General features: G+C 40.0%; 1 protein-coding gene across 9 annotated transcripts; it reads right to left on the bottom strand.

Annotated features, from left to right (window-relative positions):
* Positions 1–9,409: 9,409 nt before the first annotated feature.
* Lilrb4a (leukocyte immunoglobulin-like receptor, subfamily B, member 4A) lies at positions 9,410–15,125 on the bottom strand. 9 transcript variants are annotated; one of them, XR_003948594.1, is made up of 9 exons: positions 14,967–15,121; positions 14,791–14,826; positions 14,305–14,589; positions 13,860–14,162; positions 12,818–12,853; positions 11,845–11,961; positions 11,130–11,230; positions 9,964–10,486; positions 9,410–9,856 (listed from the first exon to the last, which is right to left on the bottom strand). XR_003948594.1 is itself a non-coding variant. In NM_001291894.1 (9 exons), the coding sequence occupies exons 3-9, from the start codon at positions 14,396–14,398 to the stop codon at positions 9,779–9,781; spliced, it is 747 nt and encodes a 248-aa protein (NP_001278823.1). In that variant the 5' UTR covers positions 14,399–14,589; positions 14,791–14,826; positions 14,967–15,125; the 3' UTR covers positions 9,410–9,778. The 9 variants fall into 9 exon arrangements, 3 of the variants coding, with proteins under 3 accessions (NP_001278823.1, NP_038560.1, XP_030100746.1); XR_003948595.1 differs by having other exon boundaries at positions 9,964–10,029; XR_871431.3 differs by having other exon boundaries at positions 14,972–15,121.
* Between the last annotated feature and the right edge of the window lie 4,568 nt (positions 15,126–19,693).

Here is a 19,693-nt window from a genome sequence, read left to right as displayed (position 1 = left end):
CATTTATGCTGCTAAATGGGACTTCCAGCTTCACAAACTATTCCCGCCAGGACTGAAGTTAAGCCCTGCACTTCCACAGCACACAGAAACCGGACAACAAATGTTACAGCTAGCTTTCTTAACACTGATCAATATCCCAGTTTTTTGGGGAACCCTCAAAAACTTGATGCCCCAAATAGCAGAAAGCAGGATCAAGAGAATGATACCTGATTTTCAGAAAGTGGGGTGGATTGTTTTCATTCAGGAGATGAACTCTAATTGGTATTAGTTAAGGAGGAAACAAAATAAGGGAGGTTAGATTTAAAGATTTCTTTTCCTCTTTCTTTTTTCTTTCCTCTACACTTCTTTCTTTCCTATCTAATGTTCGGGAAAGTGGGAAGAAAGAATAAAAAGAAAAAAAGTGGAGGTATCAGAATGATCAGATAAAGGATAGATTATTGAATCTACTTTTAGAGCAAAGAACATTAATAAATAAAATAGTTTACATTTGGTGTGGACTTTGTATATTAATACAAATTTAAGGTTATGTTTGTTACAATTTACTATGTATGCTTGTTTCTACTTTTCTTTAAGGAATTTTACCTATTGCAACTCATTTACAAATGCAATATTGAAGTTCTAGTCCTTTTAGAAGCTGTTATTACAAACTTCAGGATAATTAAAAAAATAAAAGTTGCAGAAAAAGAAAAAAGAAAAAGGTTTCTCTCTCTCTCTCTCTCTCTCTCTCTCTCTCTCTCTCTCTCTCTCTCACACACACACACACACACACACACACACACACACACATACACCTATGAAATTTAATCATAGTTACCCTATTAATATATATATATAAGCTAATGTCCTCAGTCCAATGGTAAACTGTGAGCATCCACCTCTGTATTTGTCAGGCACTGGTGGAGCCTCTCAGGAGACAGCTATAACAGTCTTCTGTCATCAAGCACTTGTTGAGCACAGAAGGAGCTAGAGAAAGGACCCAAAGAGCTGAAGTGGTTTGCAGTCCCATAGGAGGAATAACAGAATAAACTAACCAGTACCCCCCCCCCAGAGCTCCCAGGGACTAAACCACCAACCAAAGAGTACATATGGTGGGACTCATGGATCCAGCTGCAAATGTAGCAGAGAATGGCCTATTTGGTAATCAATGGGAGGAGAAGCCCTTGGTCCTGTGAAGGCTCTATGCCCCAGTGTAGGGGAGTGCCAGGTCCAGGAAGTGGGAGTGGGTGGGTTGGTGAGCGGGGGGAAGAAGGAGGGTATAGGGGGTTTTCAGAGAGGAAACCAGGAAAGAGGATACATTTGAAATGTAAATAAAGAAAATATCTAATAAAAAAAGAAAATCCTAAAAAAGAAAAAAAGAAAAAAAAAAGCTAATGTCAGAGTAATGACTTGAAAGAGAGGATGGAAGGATATATGGCAGAATTCATAGGGAGGAAAGATAATGAAGAAATAATATAGTTGTATTTAAAGAAGAATAAACTACGTGGAAACATTTATAACACAAACATGCACCTCTCTCTCTCTCTCTGTCTCTCTGTCTCTCTCTGTCTCTCTCTCTCTCTCTCTCTCTCTCTCTGTCTCTCTGTCTCTCTCTCTCTCTCTCACACACACACACACACACACACAAACACACCCCTATAAAGTTTAATCTTGGTTACTCTATGCAAAAAGATAGTTCTCCTTTTGAAGCCATGGGAGACTAAGCAGAAAGGCCCAAGTCAGTTGTGAGATATCCTCTTTCTCATTACTGGTCAGAGAGAACAAGAGACACCCAAAACATACAAGTTATTACCGCTATTCTTAATTACACTATAGAACCAATTGAAAGATTTTATTGTTGAAGACACCAAATACTTTGATTATAAAACATGGAGACATCAACCAGGTATCTAGACATTCCAGGTATCTAACCTGGGAGCATCCTCTGTGCTGGTCATGTTTCATAAGGCCAAGAGGTGCTCCACAGGTGGTTTGGGAGAGGAATAAACAATCTCACCTATCAGGAAAATCAATACAATAATGATCGGTCTGACACAATATGACTGTTAGTACAGGAGTAGCACGGGTGTTATGGGGGTTAGCCAACAGATTTCTTTTTTTTATTTAAATATTTTTTATTACATATTTTCCTAAACTACATTTCCAATGCTATACCAAAAGTCCCCCATACCCTCCCCCCCACTCCCCTACCCACCAATTCACACTTTTTGACACTGGCATTCCCCTGTACTGGGACATATAAAATTTGCATGTCCAGTGGGCCTCTCTTTCCAGTGATGGCTGACTAGGCCATCTTTTGATACATATGCAGCTAGAGTCAAGAGCTCCGGGGTACTGGTTAGTTCATAATGTTGTTGCACCAACAGGGTTGCAGATCTCTTTAGCTCCTTGGATACTTTCTCTAGCTCCTCCATTGGGAGGCCTGTGATCCATGCAATAGCTGACTGTGAGCATCCACTTATGTGTTTTCTAGGCCCCGGCCTAGTCTCACTAGAAACAGCTATATCAGGGTCCTTTCAGCAAACTCTTGCTAGTGTATGCAATGGTGTCATCTTTTGGAGGCCGATTATGGGATGGATCCCAGGATATGGCAGTCTCCAGATGGTCCATCCTTTTGTCTCAGCTCCAAACTATGTGTCTGTAACTCCTCCCATGGGTGATTGTTCCCAATTCTAAGAAGGGGCAAAGTATCCACACCTTTGTCTTCATTCTTGTGTTTCATGTGTTTTGCAAATTGTATCTTATATCTCCGGTATACTAAGTATGTGGGCTAATATCCACTTATCAGTGAGTACATATCATTTGAGTTCTTTTGTGATTGTGTTACCTCACTCAGGATGATGCCCTCCAGGTCCAACCATTTGCCTAGGAATTTCATATATTCATTCTTTTTTTAAAAATATTTTTTATTACATATTTTCCTCAATTACATTTCCAATGCTATCCCCAAAGTCCTCCATACCCTCCCCCCTTCTTCCCGACCCACCCATTCCCATTTTTTTTTTGGCCCTGGCATTCCCCTGTACTGGGGCATATACAGTTTGCGTGTCCAATGGGACTCTCTTTTCAGTGATGGCCGACTAGGCCATCTTTTGATACATATGCAGCTAGAGTCAAGAGCTCCGGGGTACTGGTTAGTTCATAATGATGTTCCACCTATAGGGTTGCAGATCCCTTTAGCTCCTTGGGTACTTTCTCTAGTTCCTCCATTGGGAGCCCTGTGATCCATATAATAACTGTCTGTGAGCATCCACTTCTGTGTTTGGCTAGGCCCCGGCATAGTCTCACAAGAGACAGCTACATCTGGGTCCTTTCAGCAAAATCTTGCTAGTATATGCAATGGTGTCAGCGTTTGGAAGCTGATTATGGGGTGAATCCCTGGATATGGCAGTCTCTAGATGGTCCATCCTTTCGTCTCAGCTCCAAACTTTGTCTCTGTAACTCCTTCCATGGGTGTTTTGTTCCCAATTCTAAGGACAGGCATAGTGTCCACACTTCAGTCTTCATTCTTCTTGAGTTTCATGTGTTTAGCAAATTGTATCTTACATCTTGGGTATCCTAGGTTTTGGGCTAATATCCACTTATCAGTGAGTACATATTGTGTGAGTTCCATTGTGAATGTGTACCTCATTCAGGATGATGCCCTCCAGGTCCATCCATTTGGCTAGGAATTTCATAAATTCATTCTTTTTAATAGCTGAGTAGTACTCCATTGTGTAAATGTACCACATTTTCTGTATCCATTCCTCTGTTGAGGGGCATCTGGGTTCTTTCCAGTTTCTGGCTATTATAAATAAGGGTGCTATGAACATAGTGGAGCATGTGTCCTTCTTACCGGTTGGGATATCTTCTGGATATATGCCCAGGAGAGGTATTGCTGGATCCTCCGGTAGTACTATGTCCAATTTTCTGAGGAACCGCCAGACTGATTTCCAGAGTGGTTGTACAACCTTGCAATCCCACCAACAATGGAGGAGTGTTCCTCTTTCTCCACATCCTCGACAGTATCTGCTGTCACCTGAATGTTTGACCTTAGCCATTCTGACTGGTGTGAGATGGAATCTCAGGGTTGTTTTGATTTGCATTTCTCTGATGATTAAGGATGCTGAACATTTTTTCAGGTGCTTCTCAGCCATTCGGTATTCCTCAGGTGAGAATTCTTTGTTTAGCTTTCAGCCCCATTTTTAATGGGGTTATTTGATTTTCTGGAGTACACCTTCTTGAGTTCTTTATATATATTGGATATTAGTACCCTATCTGATTTAGGATAGGTAAAGATCCTTTCCCAATCTGTTGGTGGCCTTTTTTGTCTCATTGATGGTGTCTTTTGCCTTACAGAAGCTTTGCAATTTCATGAAGTCCATTTGTCAATTCTCTATCTTACAGCACAAGCCATTGCTGTTCTATTCAGGAATTTTTCGCCTGTGCCCATATCTTCGAGGCTTTTCCCCACTTTCTCCTCTATAAGTTTCAGTGTCTCTGGTTTTATGTGGAGTTCCTTGATCCACTTATATTTGACCTTAGTACAAGGAGATAGGAATGGATCGATTCACATTCTTCTACATGATAACCACCAGTTGTGCCAGCACCATTTGTTGAACATGCTGTCTTTCTTCCACTGGATGGTTTTAGCTCCCTTGTCGAAAAACAAGTGACCATAGGTATATGGGTTCATTTCTGGGTCTTCAATTCTATTCCATCGGTCTACTTGTCTGTCACTGTGCCAGTACCATGCAGTTTTTATCATAATTGCTCTGTAGTAAAGCTTTAGGTCAGGCATGGTGATTCCACCACAGGTACTTTTATCCTTGAGACGAGTTTTTGCTATCCTAGGTTTTTTGTTATTCCAGATGAATTTGCAGATTGCTCTTTCTAATTCGTTGAAGAATTGAATTGGAATTTTGATGGGGATTGCATTGAATGTGTAGATTGCTTTTGGCAAGATAGCCATTTTTACAATGTGGATCCTGCCAATCCATGAGCATGGGAGATCTTTCCATCTTCTGAGATTTTCTTTAATTTCTTTCTTCAGAGACTCGAAGTTCTTATCATACAGATCTTTCACTTCCTTAGTTAGAGTCACACCGAGATATTTTATATTATTTGTGACTATTGATAAGGGTGTTGTTTCCCTAATTTCTTTCTCAGCCTTTTTATTCTTTGTGTAGAGAAAGGCCATAGACTTGTTTGAGTTAATTTTATATCCAGCTACTTCACCAAAGCTGATTATCAGGTTTATGAGTTCTCTGGTGGAATTTTTAGGGTCACTTATATATACTATTATATCATCTGCAAAAAGTGATATTTTGACTTCCTCTTTTCCAATTTGTATCCCCTTGATCTCCTTTTTTGTCGAATTGCTCTGGCTAGGATTTCAAGTACTATGTTGAATAGGTAGGGAGAAAGTGGGCAGCCTTGTCTAGTCCCTGATTTTAGTGGGATTGCTTCAAGCTTCTCACCATTTACTTTGATGTTGGCTACTGGTTTGCTGTAGATTGCTTTTATCATGTTTAAGTATGGGCCTTGAATTCCTGATCTTTCCAATACTTTTATCATGAATGGGTGTTGGATCTTGTCAATTGCTTTCTCAGCATCTAACGAGATGATCATGTGGTTTTTGTCTTTGATTTTGTTTATATAATGGATTACATTGATGGATTTTCGTATATTAAACAATCCCTGCATCCCTGGAATAAAACCTACTTGGTCAGGTTGGATGATTGTTTTAATGTGTTCTTGGATTCGGTTAGCGAGAATTTTATTGAGTATTTTTGCGTCCATATTCATAAGGGAAATTGGTCTGAAATTCACTATCTTTGTTGGATCTTTCTGTGGTTTAGGTATCAGAGTAATTGTGGCTTCATAGAATGAGTTGGGTAGAGTACCTTCTACTTCTATTTTGTGGAATAGTTTGTGCAGAACTGGAATTAGATCTTCTTTGAAGGTCTGATAGAACTCTGCACTAAACCCATCTGGTCCTGGGTGTTTTTTGTTTGGGAGACCCTTAATGACTGCTTCTATTTCTTTAGGGGATATGGGACTGTTTAGATTGTTAACTTGATCCTGATTTAACTTTGGTACCTGGTATCTGTCTAGAAATTTGTCCATTTCGTCCAGGTTTTCCAGTTTTGTTGCGTATAGCCTTTTGTAGAAGGATCTGATGGTGTTTTGGATTTATTCAGGATCTGTTGTTATGTCTTCCTTTTCATTTCTGATTTTGTTAATTAGGATGCTGTCCCTGTGCCCTCTATTGAGTCTAGCCAAGGGTTTATCTATCTTGTTGATTTTCTCAAAGGAACAGCTCCTCGGTTGGTTGATTCTTTGAATAGTTCTTCTTGTTTCCACTTGGTTGATTTCGCTCCTGAGGATTATTTCCTGCTGTCTACTCCTCTTGGGTGAATTTGTTTCCTTCTTTTCTAGAGCTTTTAGGTGTGTTGTCAAGCTGCTAGTGTGTGCTCTCTCTAGTTTCTTTTTGGAGGCACTCAGATCTATGAGTTTCCCTGATAGAAATACTTTCATTGTATCCCATAGGTTTGGGTACATTGTAGCTTCGTTTTCATTAAACTCCAAAAAGTCCTTAATTTCTTTCTTTATTCCTTCCTTGACCAAGGTATCATTGAGAAGAGTGTTGTTCATTTTCCAAGTGAATGTTGGCTTTCCATTATTTATGTTGTTATTGAAGATCAGCTTTTGTCCATGGTGGTCTGATAGGATGCATGGGACAATTTCAATATTTTTGTATCTGTTGAGGCCTGTTTTGTGACCAATTATATGTTCAATTTTGGAGAAGGTCCTGTGAAGTGCTGAGAAGAAGTTATATCCTTTTGTTTTAGGATAAAATGTTCTGTAGATATCTGTTAAGTCCATTTGTTTCATAACTTCTGTTAGTTTCACTGTGTCCCTGTTCAGTTTCTGTTTCCACGATCCGTCCATTGAAAAAAGTGGTGTGTTGAAGTCTCCCACTATTATTGTGTGAGGTGCAATGTGTGCTTTGAGCTTTACTAAAGTGTCTTTAATGAATAGCCAACAGATTTCTAATTAGACTTAAGACCTGCTCCGTACGAGAGGCCCCTGGCCTAATATTGTAATTTGACTAAGAGCTCATGTCTGAGATTCCATTAGTCCTAACATTATTTTACTAAAAGGAAATAATATTAAACTGCCTTCCAAATACTTATCCTTACACCCTTAGAGGAGTACAACTCTCACAGTTCCTAACAAAACATCCTTTATGCAGCATGTGGTGGTGAATACAGAGATGCACAACTGGTCAAAGTGCAGAGAATAAGCGACTTGTGGTCCTTAAAAAGAACATCTCTTTATCCTCTACAGCACATCACATGCTTTTCCTCAGAAGGCCCAGAATACATCGTGGAAAACAGGGAAGGATTGTAAGAAATAGGGGGTTAAAATGTTGCTGTGAAATAGTGTCTTCTGGACATAACTGGAGCATTGCACCAATTAACTCACAGTAGCTGGGAGTCACTGGCACAAGGTCTATACAAAGTGAAACCAGTCAGGACTAAAGCATAGAGAGGGAAGAGCCTCACAAAGCCTCACATCTAGTCCTGTTGGCAATTGATAAGTGCTAGGGAAGGCGAAATTACACCCTTTAATCCACAGCTCAGGGATCATTGCAGAAGAGGAGACAGAAAGATGTAAAAGACAGAGGATGACAATAAGGAAACAGTGTTTTCTCAATAGAGCAGAATAGCTGCAATTCTGAACCCACAGGATTTAGGACAACAAAGGCAAGGCCAAATCCCAGCACAGAGAGAAGAGATGGGCATGGAGCCTACATCCTGTTGAAGTTTCTGATATTTGCAACTGATAATTACAGTGAGAGGGAAAGTCAGTTTTCTTTAAGGATGTGATGCTTGGTAAGTTGATCATACTCCAGTGGAAGGCCATCCATCCAAGGGTATGTGAGCAGCACCACCAACTTGGTAGCTCTTCCTGTCCCTATCTCTCTCCATGTCTCCGTCCCTATCTCTCTCCCTCTCCCGATTCCATTTCCTCTCCCTCTCTCTCTCCCTGTTCCTTTCCATCTCCCACTCCTAGGTAGGAATGAACTTCAGGGTTATGCAAGTGATAGATAAGAACTTTACCATTAAGCTGTATCTGCATCCTTATTTTATTTATTTATTTCAGTTTTTCTAATAATTTATTACTTTTTATTCACTTTACATCCTGATCAGAGCCTTTCCCCCCACCCTTCTCCCTGTCATACCCTTACAAATCCCTCCCCACCACTGCCCCCATTCCTTCTCCTCAGAGAATGTGAGGGCCCTTGGATATCACCCTACCCTGGAACATCTAGTCCCAGCAGGACTAGGTACATCCTTTTCCACTGAGGTCCAATGACAGGGTACAGTGATTGAGCCAGCACCGGCTCAAATTGATAAAGGACCAAGATGAAGACCAAGGTGCACATTGGCTGCCAATATGTAGTGGGTGTAAGTCCAGCTACTGCTTGCTCCCGGGTTGGTGTTCAAGGCTCTATGAGCCACAATGGTCCCAGGTCAGTTGATTCTGTAGGTCTTGTGGTGTACTTGACCCCTGAGGCTTGCTCACTTCTAACCCACACTCTTCCATAAGACTCCTAAAGCTCCACCTTGTGTTTTGCTGTGGGTCTCTACATCTGCCTCCATCTGCTACTGAACAAATACTCTCAGGAGACAGTTATGCCAGGTTCCTATCTGCAAGCATAGCAGAGTATCATTAATAGTGTTAGGACCAGCTCTTTCCCATGGGATGGAACTCAAATTGGGGCAGTCATTGGTTGGCTGTGCTCCATCTTTATCCCTTACATATTTGGAGGCAAGACAAATTTTGGGTTGAAGGTCCTGTGGGCAGGTTGATGTCCCCCTGCCTCCTCTGTAAGTCCTGCCTTGCTTTAGGAGGTAGCCACTTAAGTCTCTATATCCTCTTCTGGTAGGAATCTCAGCTAAGGTCACCTCCATAGATTCCTTATATCCTCCTTTATCCCAAGCCTCCCACTAGTCACTAGAGATGCCCATTTAATGTTTTTCCTTTATTCTTGAGAAGTTCATACATTTATATAATAAAATATGATTATATTTAACCCTTAGCTCCCCTGCAGCACTGCCTAAATATACCTTAACAGCTTCTTCTCCCAACTTTTTGCCTTAAAAAAATAAGTCTAATTAGTCTTGGGCATATGTGGTTGCTGTGGGCCAATTTAATTTGAGAGAGGATCTTTCTCATATGTCAGGTAGGGTGTTGATTCCAGGTCTTCTACTTGTCTGGGATGAGTTACCATCATGCAGGGCCAGTGGCTTCTCTTATATCACCCTTTCCTCCCCTGTGCCTTCATCTGGGATGGTTGGTTTTTTGTTTTTTTGTTTTTTTTAACATTCTATATTCTCATTATAATAGATGAGGCCATTGATTTTGAAGACACTTTCTTTGCTTATACATTTATTCATGGTTCTAAAAATTCAAGTTTCATTGATTAGTGTGCCCTGGTTACATTGTCTTTCAATTCACAATATCTCATTTCATTTGTTTCTCATTAGATGAATTGTTTATTGAGGAGGATTTGGCTTTATTTACAAAATGTAATGACATTTGTTATCTCTGAACAAAGAATAAAGTATATTCCCAAAATTCTGAGAAGCTTCTGATAACACATGAGGTATTCATGATGGCCTGAATTAATTAAATAGAGTCCACTGGGATCAAATACCAGAAAATCCCTAGTTTTCATTCATGGAATGTGGGGTCTGGGTCTTCTTTCTGTGTTGGCTGCTTGCTGGTTTCAGCTGTTGTTCTGTTCCTGTGTCCTGATGCACAACTGGGCATAGGTTACATCCTGGGTCTCTTTGCATGCAGTGTCCTGGGGTTGGATAGAGTTGGAAGAAGGTGTTTAGTGTTAGTAACTTATGGGGCTAGAATGAACCTGAGGGGAAAGGTTCCTGACAGTGGGGAAACATTAATTCCTACCTTCTGAAGCCTGGAGGGTTTTACCTGGGCGTAGACAATTCCCTGGGGGTCTTCATTTTGTGGGTTCTGCAGCAAGGAGACAATGAGGTGGATAAAGTGACTCCTGGTTCCATCCAGTATCTCTTTCAGTGAGAGAGATCCTTTTGGAACTTTATCACATTATATCATTTCTGCTGTGGCCTGTAGAACTTGGGGAGTCTGGAAGCTTCCTTCTCATAGTTCCAGCCTTTTATTGTCACACTGATTCCCATTTTCATGTCTGAGGAACGTATCTGCTGTATTTTCTGCCTATGTGCACTAGTTCATTAGATGTCTGTGTGGACCTCTCCATTTAGGGTTATCCTCAGAATTAACTTAGCAGAGTCTTCTCTTAGGATTCACAACAGCCCTGTGTGCCTCAAACACTAAGTATTTTCTGTTTAATTTTCCACACCACTTTCTTCAGTCATACACATCTCATTTTCTAGCCTTGAGGTGAGCTTGGAGTGGGTGAGGAGTTCTGTTCTTTGCTTTGTTCACAGTCCTATGAAGAGCCAGAGGGAAGAGATGATCTCAGCTGTCACTTGTAGGGATGCAGCCACACAGCTTTGTGAATACACCTACTATTCCGAGTTATTTCGTAACTTTAGTTATTTTTGTATATCTGTTTAAAACACACTTTTCCTCAACACTTTGTGATTCCTCACTCTTTCTTTAAATCTCATCTCCCTGCTTTGTTGGTTCTTCCTATCACATAGTTTCTCTTCATTCTAGCTCTACTCAAACAATGTGATTTCCCCCTAATTTTGTTTCTTCCTTTTCTCTTTCTCCACCTGGCAGCTGCTAAGATTAACGGATTGCCTGTGCTACATTTTTCTTTAAACCCTAATAAAATCATCCTCAAACTTATACAAAAGGAATTGTCTGTGGATAACAGGATGAATGAGTACAGGTGGATTGGAGAGTAGTGGTGGTGGCGGTGGTGGTGGTGTGGTGGTGGTGGTGCTAGGGCTCATTGACTCATGTGTCCTTTCTGAGACATTAGGCATCTGATGCTAAGCAACAGACAGATAACAAACATCCAGAAAAGAGGCTGGAGAGAAGGTTCACACAGTCATAAGGAAGACAAGAAGGAGCAATCACAGAGTCAAACTCTTCCAGATGGAGGGGCAATGTGTGGTTCTTACTGGCGAAAAGTATTGCTCTTATCAGTGTGAATGGGGCAGGAGTCTCACCCAACTGTTCAGCTCTGCATTGTTCTCAGATTGTGTGTTCTTCACAGAAGCATCTGTCATGTTAGAAGAACAGAGTCAATTCTTAGCCAGAAGCTCTAGGATCTCTTCAACTCAGATCCCTTTCCTTGTTCCGTAAGGAGAAAGAGGATCAGAGAATGTGGTCACATCTCCAGATCCATTGTAAGGGTTCTTTTCCTCCACGAGCTGACCCACCACACTCCCCATCAGACCTCTGATACTGAAGTTTAGTGCATATAGTCCCCAGGGCCCTCTTATTCTCACACAGGTGTTTTTCATTGATGGTAGCCTCTAGGCTAGAGCTGTGAAGACAGGGACAATCAGGTGGAAGTAAGGTCTATGGCAAGAATTATTTCTCCTGGTGGTGTCTATCTCTGTGTGTTGGGTCTGGTGCTGTTGAAAGCACTTGTAAGTTGGCCTCTCTTTGAGCTGCATGAATTGAAAAAGCATCTGCTAGGAGGATGGGAAAGCTCCAACAATAGAAACTTTAAGAGGAAGAAAGGGACTGTTAAATTCCTTCCTATGACTATACTAATACTCTAGGAGATGGGAAATATTGCAATATCTCTGAAATTTATACATGTCTTGAGACTACATGTTTTCTCTGCCCAACACCTCCAGACATGCAAGGCACTCATGCTCTACTTACTAGCCTTCTTTTTGTGCCCATACTGGTATCCGATGAGGATGAGAAAAAGCAGGAGGAAGAAAAGCAGGAGGAATGACACCAGGACTCCAATCAAAATCTTCTGGTATGTTTCCAGTCCTTAGGAACAGTTGACATCAGGCATGACAGAAAGATATTGTTTACCTATCACCTATTTTATGCTTAGCTCATTCATGGCCTCCAATGTCACAATCATTCAGTGTGTAATTATATGGTTTACCCAGTCAGTTATAGGTGAGAATATTAAGGCTCACAAAGACAAGTTCATTTGGCCCAGGTCATTTAGAATGAATATAAAAAACCAGATGAGATGCTGAACTTAGTTGCCTCTGAACCAGTTTGAACTTAGTATTTGACTTCCAGACCTGTCCTCACTACATACAGTTTGTAAGCTATTTGAGCATGAAAGTAGGTGACTGTCTAGCATTGGCTCTGAGTCTGCAGCAGTATACTCTGCATCTTGTGTCACTATCCTTGTGGCAAAGGAGATATGGCCATTTCAGAACTGGAACTCAACAGATGGGCCTCCTTCCTCACCTAGGATATCACAGCCAAGGACAGCACTGGAAGTAAAGTGAAGGTATTGGTAAACCTGTTCCTTTACACTAGCAGACATCAAGAAAAAGACTCAGAAATAAATGTTTTCTTCCTGTCTAAATATCAAAAGAACACCTTTATCTACCATTATTATTCAACAAAATTTGTTCAGGGAGATGGAGCCTAGGAAGAAAGTTTATCAGAAATTTCAGGAACCCAAGCCATCAGAACATCTTGTAAAGGAGGACCTGAACTTTAGGTAGAGAGAGATCCTGAGCCCTAAGCAATGTAAGAAACATAGCATCTAAGTCGCAAATAAGTCCAGATCTCCTACTCTCTCAACTTCAGAGAAGGATTCACCAATTCATAATGATCTCAAATATTGTTATACCCACCTGCTAGAAGAGCCCTCACTTACCATCTTCAGTGGGTGTAGAGGACTGGTCCTTGGTTTCTGCCAGAGGTTGATGGAGAGATGAACATTAGAGTTCACAACACTTTACTATGTCCTGTTTCTTTCTATCTCAATCTGGACACTAATTTCAAAAGGATATGACCCTGTTGCAGACAAGGTTTTGTGACTCCGAGTTCTTGGATCTCTGTGAAGATCACAGCTCATCCCAAAAATCCTATACAAAGTATATCATTGAACATTTGGAAAGGAGAGAGACTATGAGGGACTCAGAACTGCCACACTGAGTCTGGGCAACACATGTACTAAAAGTCTCCAGTGTCCAGTTATTAACATGAGCCTGGGTACATGATTCTAGGAAATAAAAATAAGAGGAAATTAGGCAGTGTTGCCACTGAAGATGGTTCTCATTAGATTAGGTTCTCATCAAGATTCTAACTTGATTCAAGCTAGAATAACCTGGAAAGAGGCAGCTGCAATAGAAAAAATAATCTATGTCTATGGAAATATTTTTCTGATTGATTGATCTACAAGATCCCAGACCACTGTGGTTTATTCTAATCCTAAGTGGTTAGACCTTGATGGTTTAAGAAAGCAATACTGCAAGCCACTGTCAAGTAAACTTGTGAGCAATGCTCCTTTAAGATCCCTACTTCAATTCTTGCTTGCCTGCCTACATTTCATTACCTTCTTGATGCTCCATGCAAAATTAGATAAAATCAATCCTTTTATCACTAAGTTACTTTATTTATATCATGGTGTTTTTACAACAAAAATAGGAATACAACTAGTACAGAGACATTATTTGATCACTTCAACTGTGTGTCTCTCTCAACGGTCTCTGCTAAATTACAATGAGTCAAGGAAAAAGGCATTTGGACCAGGGGATTCTGACTGCAACTCCTGTATCAAGGGGTAAATGTCTTTTGAACTGAACAGTATTTCTAACCACAGTGCTCCCTCCCTTTTATTCTAAGCCATAGATCATCTTAGGAAAAAGACCCAAGTGACCCAATACACTAAGTGATTATGGGTGGAAGGTGCTTACCTGAGATCATGAGGTCTAGGGAGTTACTTGGTTTTGACCACACCTGTGGTTCATTTCTAAAGTAGCCATAGCATCTGAATGTTCCATTGTGGTTGGGAGTAACAGCATCCAGAACAAAAGTAGCATAGGATGGCTGATTGGCCTGATGCTGTGAGTCCAGGGTCCAAGAGAGGCCATGCTTTCCTTCCTGGATCAGAATGAATCTGCCAAATACTATGGATGAGCTGCAACTAAAGGATATGGAAACTCCAGAGGTCACATTAGAGCTGGGATAGACTGACAGGCTGGGATTTTCATATGCTCCTAGAATACAAGGGACAGTGTGTGAAATGAACATGAGTTACCCATATTGTCCTCCAGGATTGGACTCTGAGAGAAGAGCTCCTGGAAAATAGATCTCCTTCTGAGGAGAGAGCCTGTGCATGGTTCCCTGATGTCCACTCACCTGTCATCACCAGCTCCATGGCATCACTGTGCTCTGAGAAGCCAGCAGCACTCTCATAGTAACACTTATATATGCCTGCATATGAGGTTGTCATGCTTGGAATGTTGAACTTGGCCTTATTCCTGGTTTCCAGAGGGACTTGAGTGTCCCAAGGATTTACACTTTTCTCTTTATACAGATGATAATACTGGGCCTCCCAGGAACCCTGACACCAGGTAATCACAGATGTATACGCAGCGATCACAGAGCCTGGCTCAGCCCAGATGATGGGCTTTGGGAGGTGTCCTGTGAAGAAATCAAAGGCCCTGAACATCTTCCTTCAGACACTAGATCTTAGCACAGAACACACCCATGGAACAAGACATTATTAGCCCATAAATGTCAACCCCCCATCACCATTTTGAGGAATTGACACACTAGAAAGTAGATTAGAGGTTGTATCATCAGAGTGAAGAATCAAATCCTGGGATGGCTGGAGACACTCACCTGCCTGTACTGCAGTCCTGGGTTCCAGAATAAGACCTGGAAAAAAAAAACCCTTTTCTCAGTGCTTTTTCACATTGAGAGCCAGAATGGATCCCCTAGGATGTCCATGTGAAATTAAACCTGGCTGTCGAATAGGTTCCCTTACAAACACAAGCATCCACTCCCCCTCATTATACCTCACCAAGGTATAGCAGCACTGTGAGCATGGCGATCATGGTGAGTCCAGGCAATGTTCGTAGCTGTTCTCTTGGGCCAGTCTGACAAATGTCTGTCCTGTAACATCAGATATGCAGTTGTCATCTTGAGGGCAGGTCCTTCCTGTCATGGGTTTTCTACATCATAGCTATTATGAGAAGGGAAACTTCTGTAATTTCCTAAGAGCAGATGATTGGGTAAACACTCATTCTCTCAAGTTCCTTCAGAGAAAAGCCACATCCTTTAGGACACATATCCTGGGGTTAAAGATCTTTATGTTTTAAACATTTATTTTACTTTTCACTGTCCCCTATCACATTCTCTGTCTTTCTCACTATTTCTCTCTCTCTCTCTCTCTCTCTCTCTCTCTCTCTCTCTCTCTCTGTGTGTGTGTGTGTGTGTGTGTTATGTGTGCTACACCACGCTGCAACTCTGACATCCTAATTCTTCACAGAGAAGTTTTACTCTCAGACCCAATTTCTGTTCCATTCCTCATCAGAAAAAGAGAAAGTATGACTCATGTGATATCTGGGATTGTAGTGCAGAATAATGTGGAAACAAAGTAAAAGTGACTATATATTTTAAGTCTTATTTTACATTTTTATGCTGCTGGTTGGAGTCTTCTGCACACAGAGGAGGAGAATGTTTCCAAAAACATAAAAATGGCAAGAAGATATATAATTAAGAGGATAAATATTTTGTCAAAGAAAGTTTTTATATACTCACAAATTAGTAATTGACACATGATGAGGTTTCTGTTCATGAGTATATATATATATATATATATATATATATATATATATATATATATGTATGTATATATGTATGAATTTGATATGATGATTATATGAAGTTAATGAAGTCAATAAGAACCCTAACAAACAAAATATTAGTATATGTAAAATAATTAGAATTATGATAGAAGACAATGAAAACCTAAAACACACATTAAAACTGAGTCTGTTGTTTTGACATAAAGATGGTAATGCCTGAAATAAATGAAATTAAAAAATCTCAATAATAACATATCTTTATTCCTAAAACATGACTTCTGGATAATTATTTGAAGAGTTGATGGAAAATAGGACTTCTGCAGAGAAAATCTTTTGTGTGGACCCTAAAGATGCCAAACACTTAGAAGCAGGAAAAAGATGACAGATGTGAGGGCTGTGAGCTGAGGAAGGAATTGCACCGAGATGATAAAGTTTCGCCCTCAGGAAGAACTCTCTTCAGAGATATATTGTTTAACATGTCACATGTTATGTACAGTAACACCTATATAGCAATTGAGTGTTCAATTCACAAACCTAAAGTTTTGTATATGTGTTGAGAGATATATCATCTTGAATTACTTCTTACACAATGTATATCTGTAATATACCCACTCTGTATCCCAGAAAATATTATTCATGCTGTAACTTTAAAAACAAGTGAAATGTATAAATAATTTTAAAATATAAGAATAGTTAATAAAAGCATAGAGCAACACAAGAACTAGAATAAATAAATCCTTGGAGAGATATTTTGTTGAATCTACTGACTGCATGTCTACCATATGATCAGTTAGTGTGGGTATGCTCCAGTGGTGAAGTGTAGACAATGAATTCTCATTGTCTCTTTCCTCTTATCTATAAAAGGATTAATAAAACATCTAATTCCAAAACTGTAACATATGTGGGAGGGAAAACTGCAAACTGAGACAGCAGGAAATATAAAATGAATTTCATCTTCAGTCATAGATGTCAATTGCCGGGCAGTGATGGAGCAGGCCTTTAATCCCAGCACTTGGGAGGCAGAGGCAGGTGGATTTCTTAGTTCCAGGCCAGCCTGGTCTACAAAGTGAGTTCCAGGACAGCCAGGGCTGCAGAGAAACTCTGTCTTGAAAAACCAAAAACCAAAAACCAAAAACCAAAAAAAAAAAAAACAAACCATAGATGTCAATAGAGTAAATGTTTACACATGAGCTCTAGGGTAAAATCCCAGACACAAATGAGCATTGTATCTGAGATTGAAGCACAATATTTTAGTCCTGCACCGAGTACTGCTCTTGGCCCCACATGCCTTAACTTTGGGTCTTACGAATGGCTGTGCTAGCCACACACACCAAAACTTGCCTTCATGATGCCCACAGGCTAGAAATTTACTTATAGTACTTTTAGCTCCAAATTGAGAAGAACCAAATATTCTCTAGTAAAATCTAGAAACCATGAGCATTTCTTCCATCTATACCTTCCATCTTCCCTTGGAGGAAACCTGCCAATAGAGCCCTTTTTCTTTTTCAGTCATGTGGTATGGCCTGTCCACATTACCTACAGCAGAGGCCTCAGAAAGGTATCTGGGACACACAGCTTTCTTTTTCCATTTTGCCTATGCCTCTTTAGCTTCTTCTTTCTACCATAAAGACACATTCATTCATGCCTACCAACAAGCTTGCAGAGATGCCTTCTTAAGGGTCTATTGTAACAAACATTCTTCAAACTATGGTGCATTGTTTTACTAAAGATAGTGTTAAATGTTTGCTGTTTAGGTTGGTTTTGCTAACTTTTCACAGCTGTAGGGCTGTATATTTTATCTAATATTTCTGCGCCATAAGTTCAGGCCCTGTTGCTGTGATGCATGGTCTCCATTATGCATCTAAAATAAAGTGTAGGCATTGGATGGAGTAGCTGTCTTGGGTCCATTTCTCACTGGGTCCATGTTCCCCCACCCTGAAGACATCTGCTCACCACCTGTTCTTGCTGCCACCTGCAACCTGCTCAGCTCTGTCCCTACCAGAAGGTTTGTTTGTTAGTTTGTTTGTTTTTATTTTCATCAGTAGGACAGATTGGGAAGACGCAGCAAGAACTGGGACATAAGAAACATGCCAATAGTTTGCACAGGAGCTGTCGGGTTGCCAAACACCTGGGAAAAGAACCTGAGATCAGGGACCTTCAGGGGAGTTACTGTTCTGGTCAGTAATTTCCTACCACTTTGAAAAGGTGTCTTTGGCTGCTGCAACCCTATGTATTGAGCATGTGGGTACAAGCATCCCAGAAATCTGAGCATTTGCTATCTGGACTCCTCTGTTACGTTACCGTTTACACAATAGAGTTTTTAAACAAATATGCTTTATTTTCTAAAATCTCTCGTATTAAATTTTTCTTTTGGAATTAGCTGTGTATTTTGTCAAAATCTGGTTGAGAGAAGCCTTTTAAATGAGGGGATTAACTTGCATTTTTCTAAATTAAAAAATAGGTGAAGCATTTATACAAGGCCTGTTGTTCAGAATGACATCATCTCCTTTTTACCTCTCCTTACTCAGTTACTGTGCTTAATTGGCTTGGTGTACTCACTCTTCTCTTCCACATTCATTGACCCTTATCACTTTCCATTTAAGAAATAAATGAGCAGCTCACTGTGGTAAAGTCGCAAAAAGTGGAGCAAAGTATTAATATTCTCTACTTTATAGAAATATCTGCTGTTAGAGGCAAATGGGAATAATGAGAAATTAACACACAAAATAGTCTAAGGTTAGCATGAGTCTCAAGAACAAACTGTGAGGGAAGGAAAGTCTGAAATGTATGATGGGTCATGAGTTGTAATGTGGTTACAAATGTGAAAGGAATTCTGGGCTGGATAGGTGTAGTTTATTGACTCTTTTAGGAGGAACAACTACTTCATGAGGTAGAGATGATCATCCTAGAGTATCATGAACACACAAGGACTTGAAATTCATTTCCTTAAACGTGTCATGAATAATGAAGATGCCATGGAGGAAGATATTTTGGAGGTGGTATGGTAAATGTATTTGATAGTAAATATGATTAGTTACGTTATATAAACTTAAACATTACCTCATCTTGATTATAGCCCTGTGTTTATAGAGATATTTCCATTCCTTTATAGTAAATATAGTGAGGTCTCAATAAGACGCTAAGCACTTTAAAGAATGTGATTTCCATTCAGTCTTCTGGAGTGAAATGATAAGAATTTTAATGTTTATCTTGGCATTTGAAAGTAAGTAAATCCGGGCATGGTGTCGCATGCCTTTAATCCCAGCACTCTGGAGGCAGAGGCTGGCAGATTTCCGAGTTCGAGGCCAGCCTGGTCTACAAAGTGAGTTCCAGGACAACCAGGGCTATACAGAGAACCAAACCCTTGTCTCGAAAAACCAAAAAAAAAAAAAAAAAAAAGGAGGTAGTAAATATCTAAATACCTGCTAATTTCAGTTATCTAAATCAAATGTGAGGCCATTGTGCCTCCTAATACTGATGATTGAACAAGAGAAAATATTTGTGTCCTGCTTGGGCCCAACCTGTAGCATGAAACAGCAAGAATTGTCATTGCATTTCATTGCTTTCTTACCTGCTTTGATAAATGTTTATTAATAACATTTCCAATATTTCCATGTGATAAAATTATTCAGACAGGAACAGTGTTGATTTCTGTATCTATAATAAGTTTTACAAACCTCTTGCATTGCAGGTTACATTTGTTCTAGGGTACAGAAACTGGAGTTTCTACTCTATGTACCCCACTGTATAAGGCACTGTACAGAGACTCTTTTTTATGGTTTTAGAGCTTAAAAGGTAAAAAAAGAGTAAAAGGCTTCTCTTATATCAGCCTTTCCTCCCCTGTGCCTTCATCTGGGATAGTTGGTTTTTTGTTTTTTGTTTTTTGTTTTTTTTACATTCTATATTCTCATTATAATAGATGAGGCCATTGATTT

This window comes from Mus musculus, chromosome 10, assembly GCF_000001635.26.
Source record: "Mus musculus strain C57BL/6J chromosome 10, GRCm38.p6 C57BL/6J".
Lineage (NCBI taxonomy): Eukaryota > Metazoa > Chordata > Mammalia > Rodentia > Muridae > Mus > Mus musculus.
This window is presented reverse-complemented; position numbering and strand designations above follow the sequence as displayed.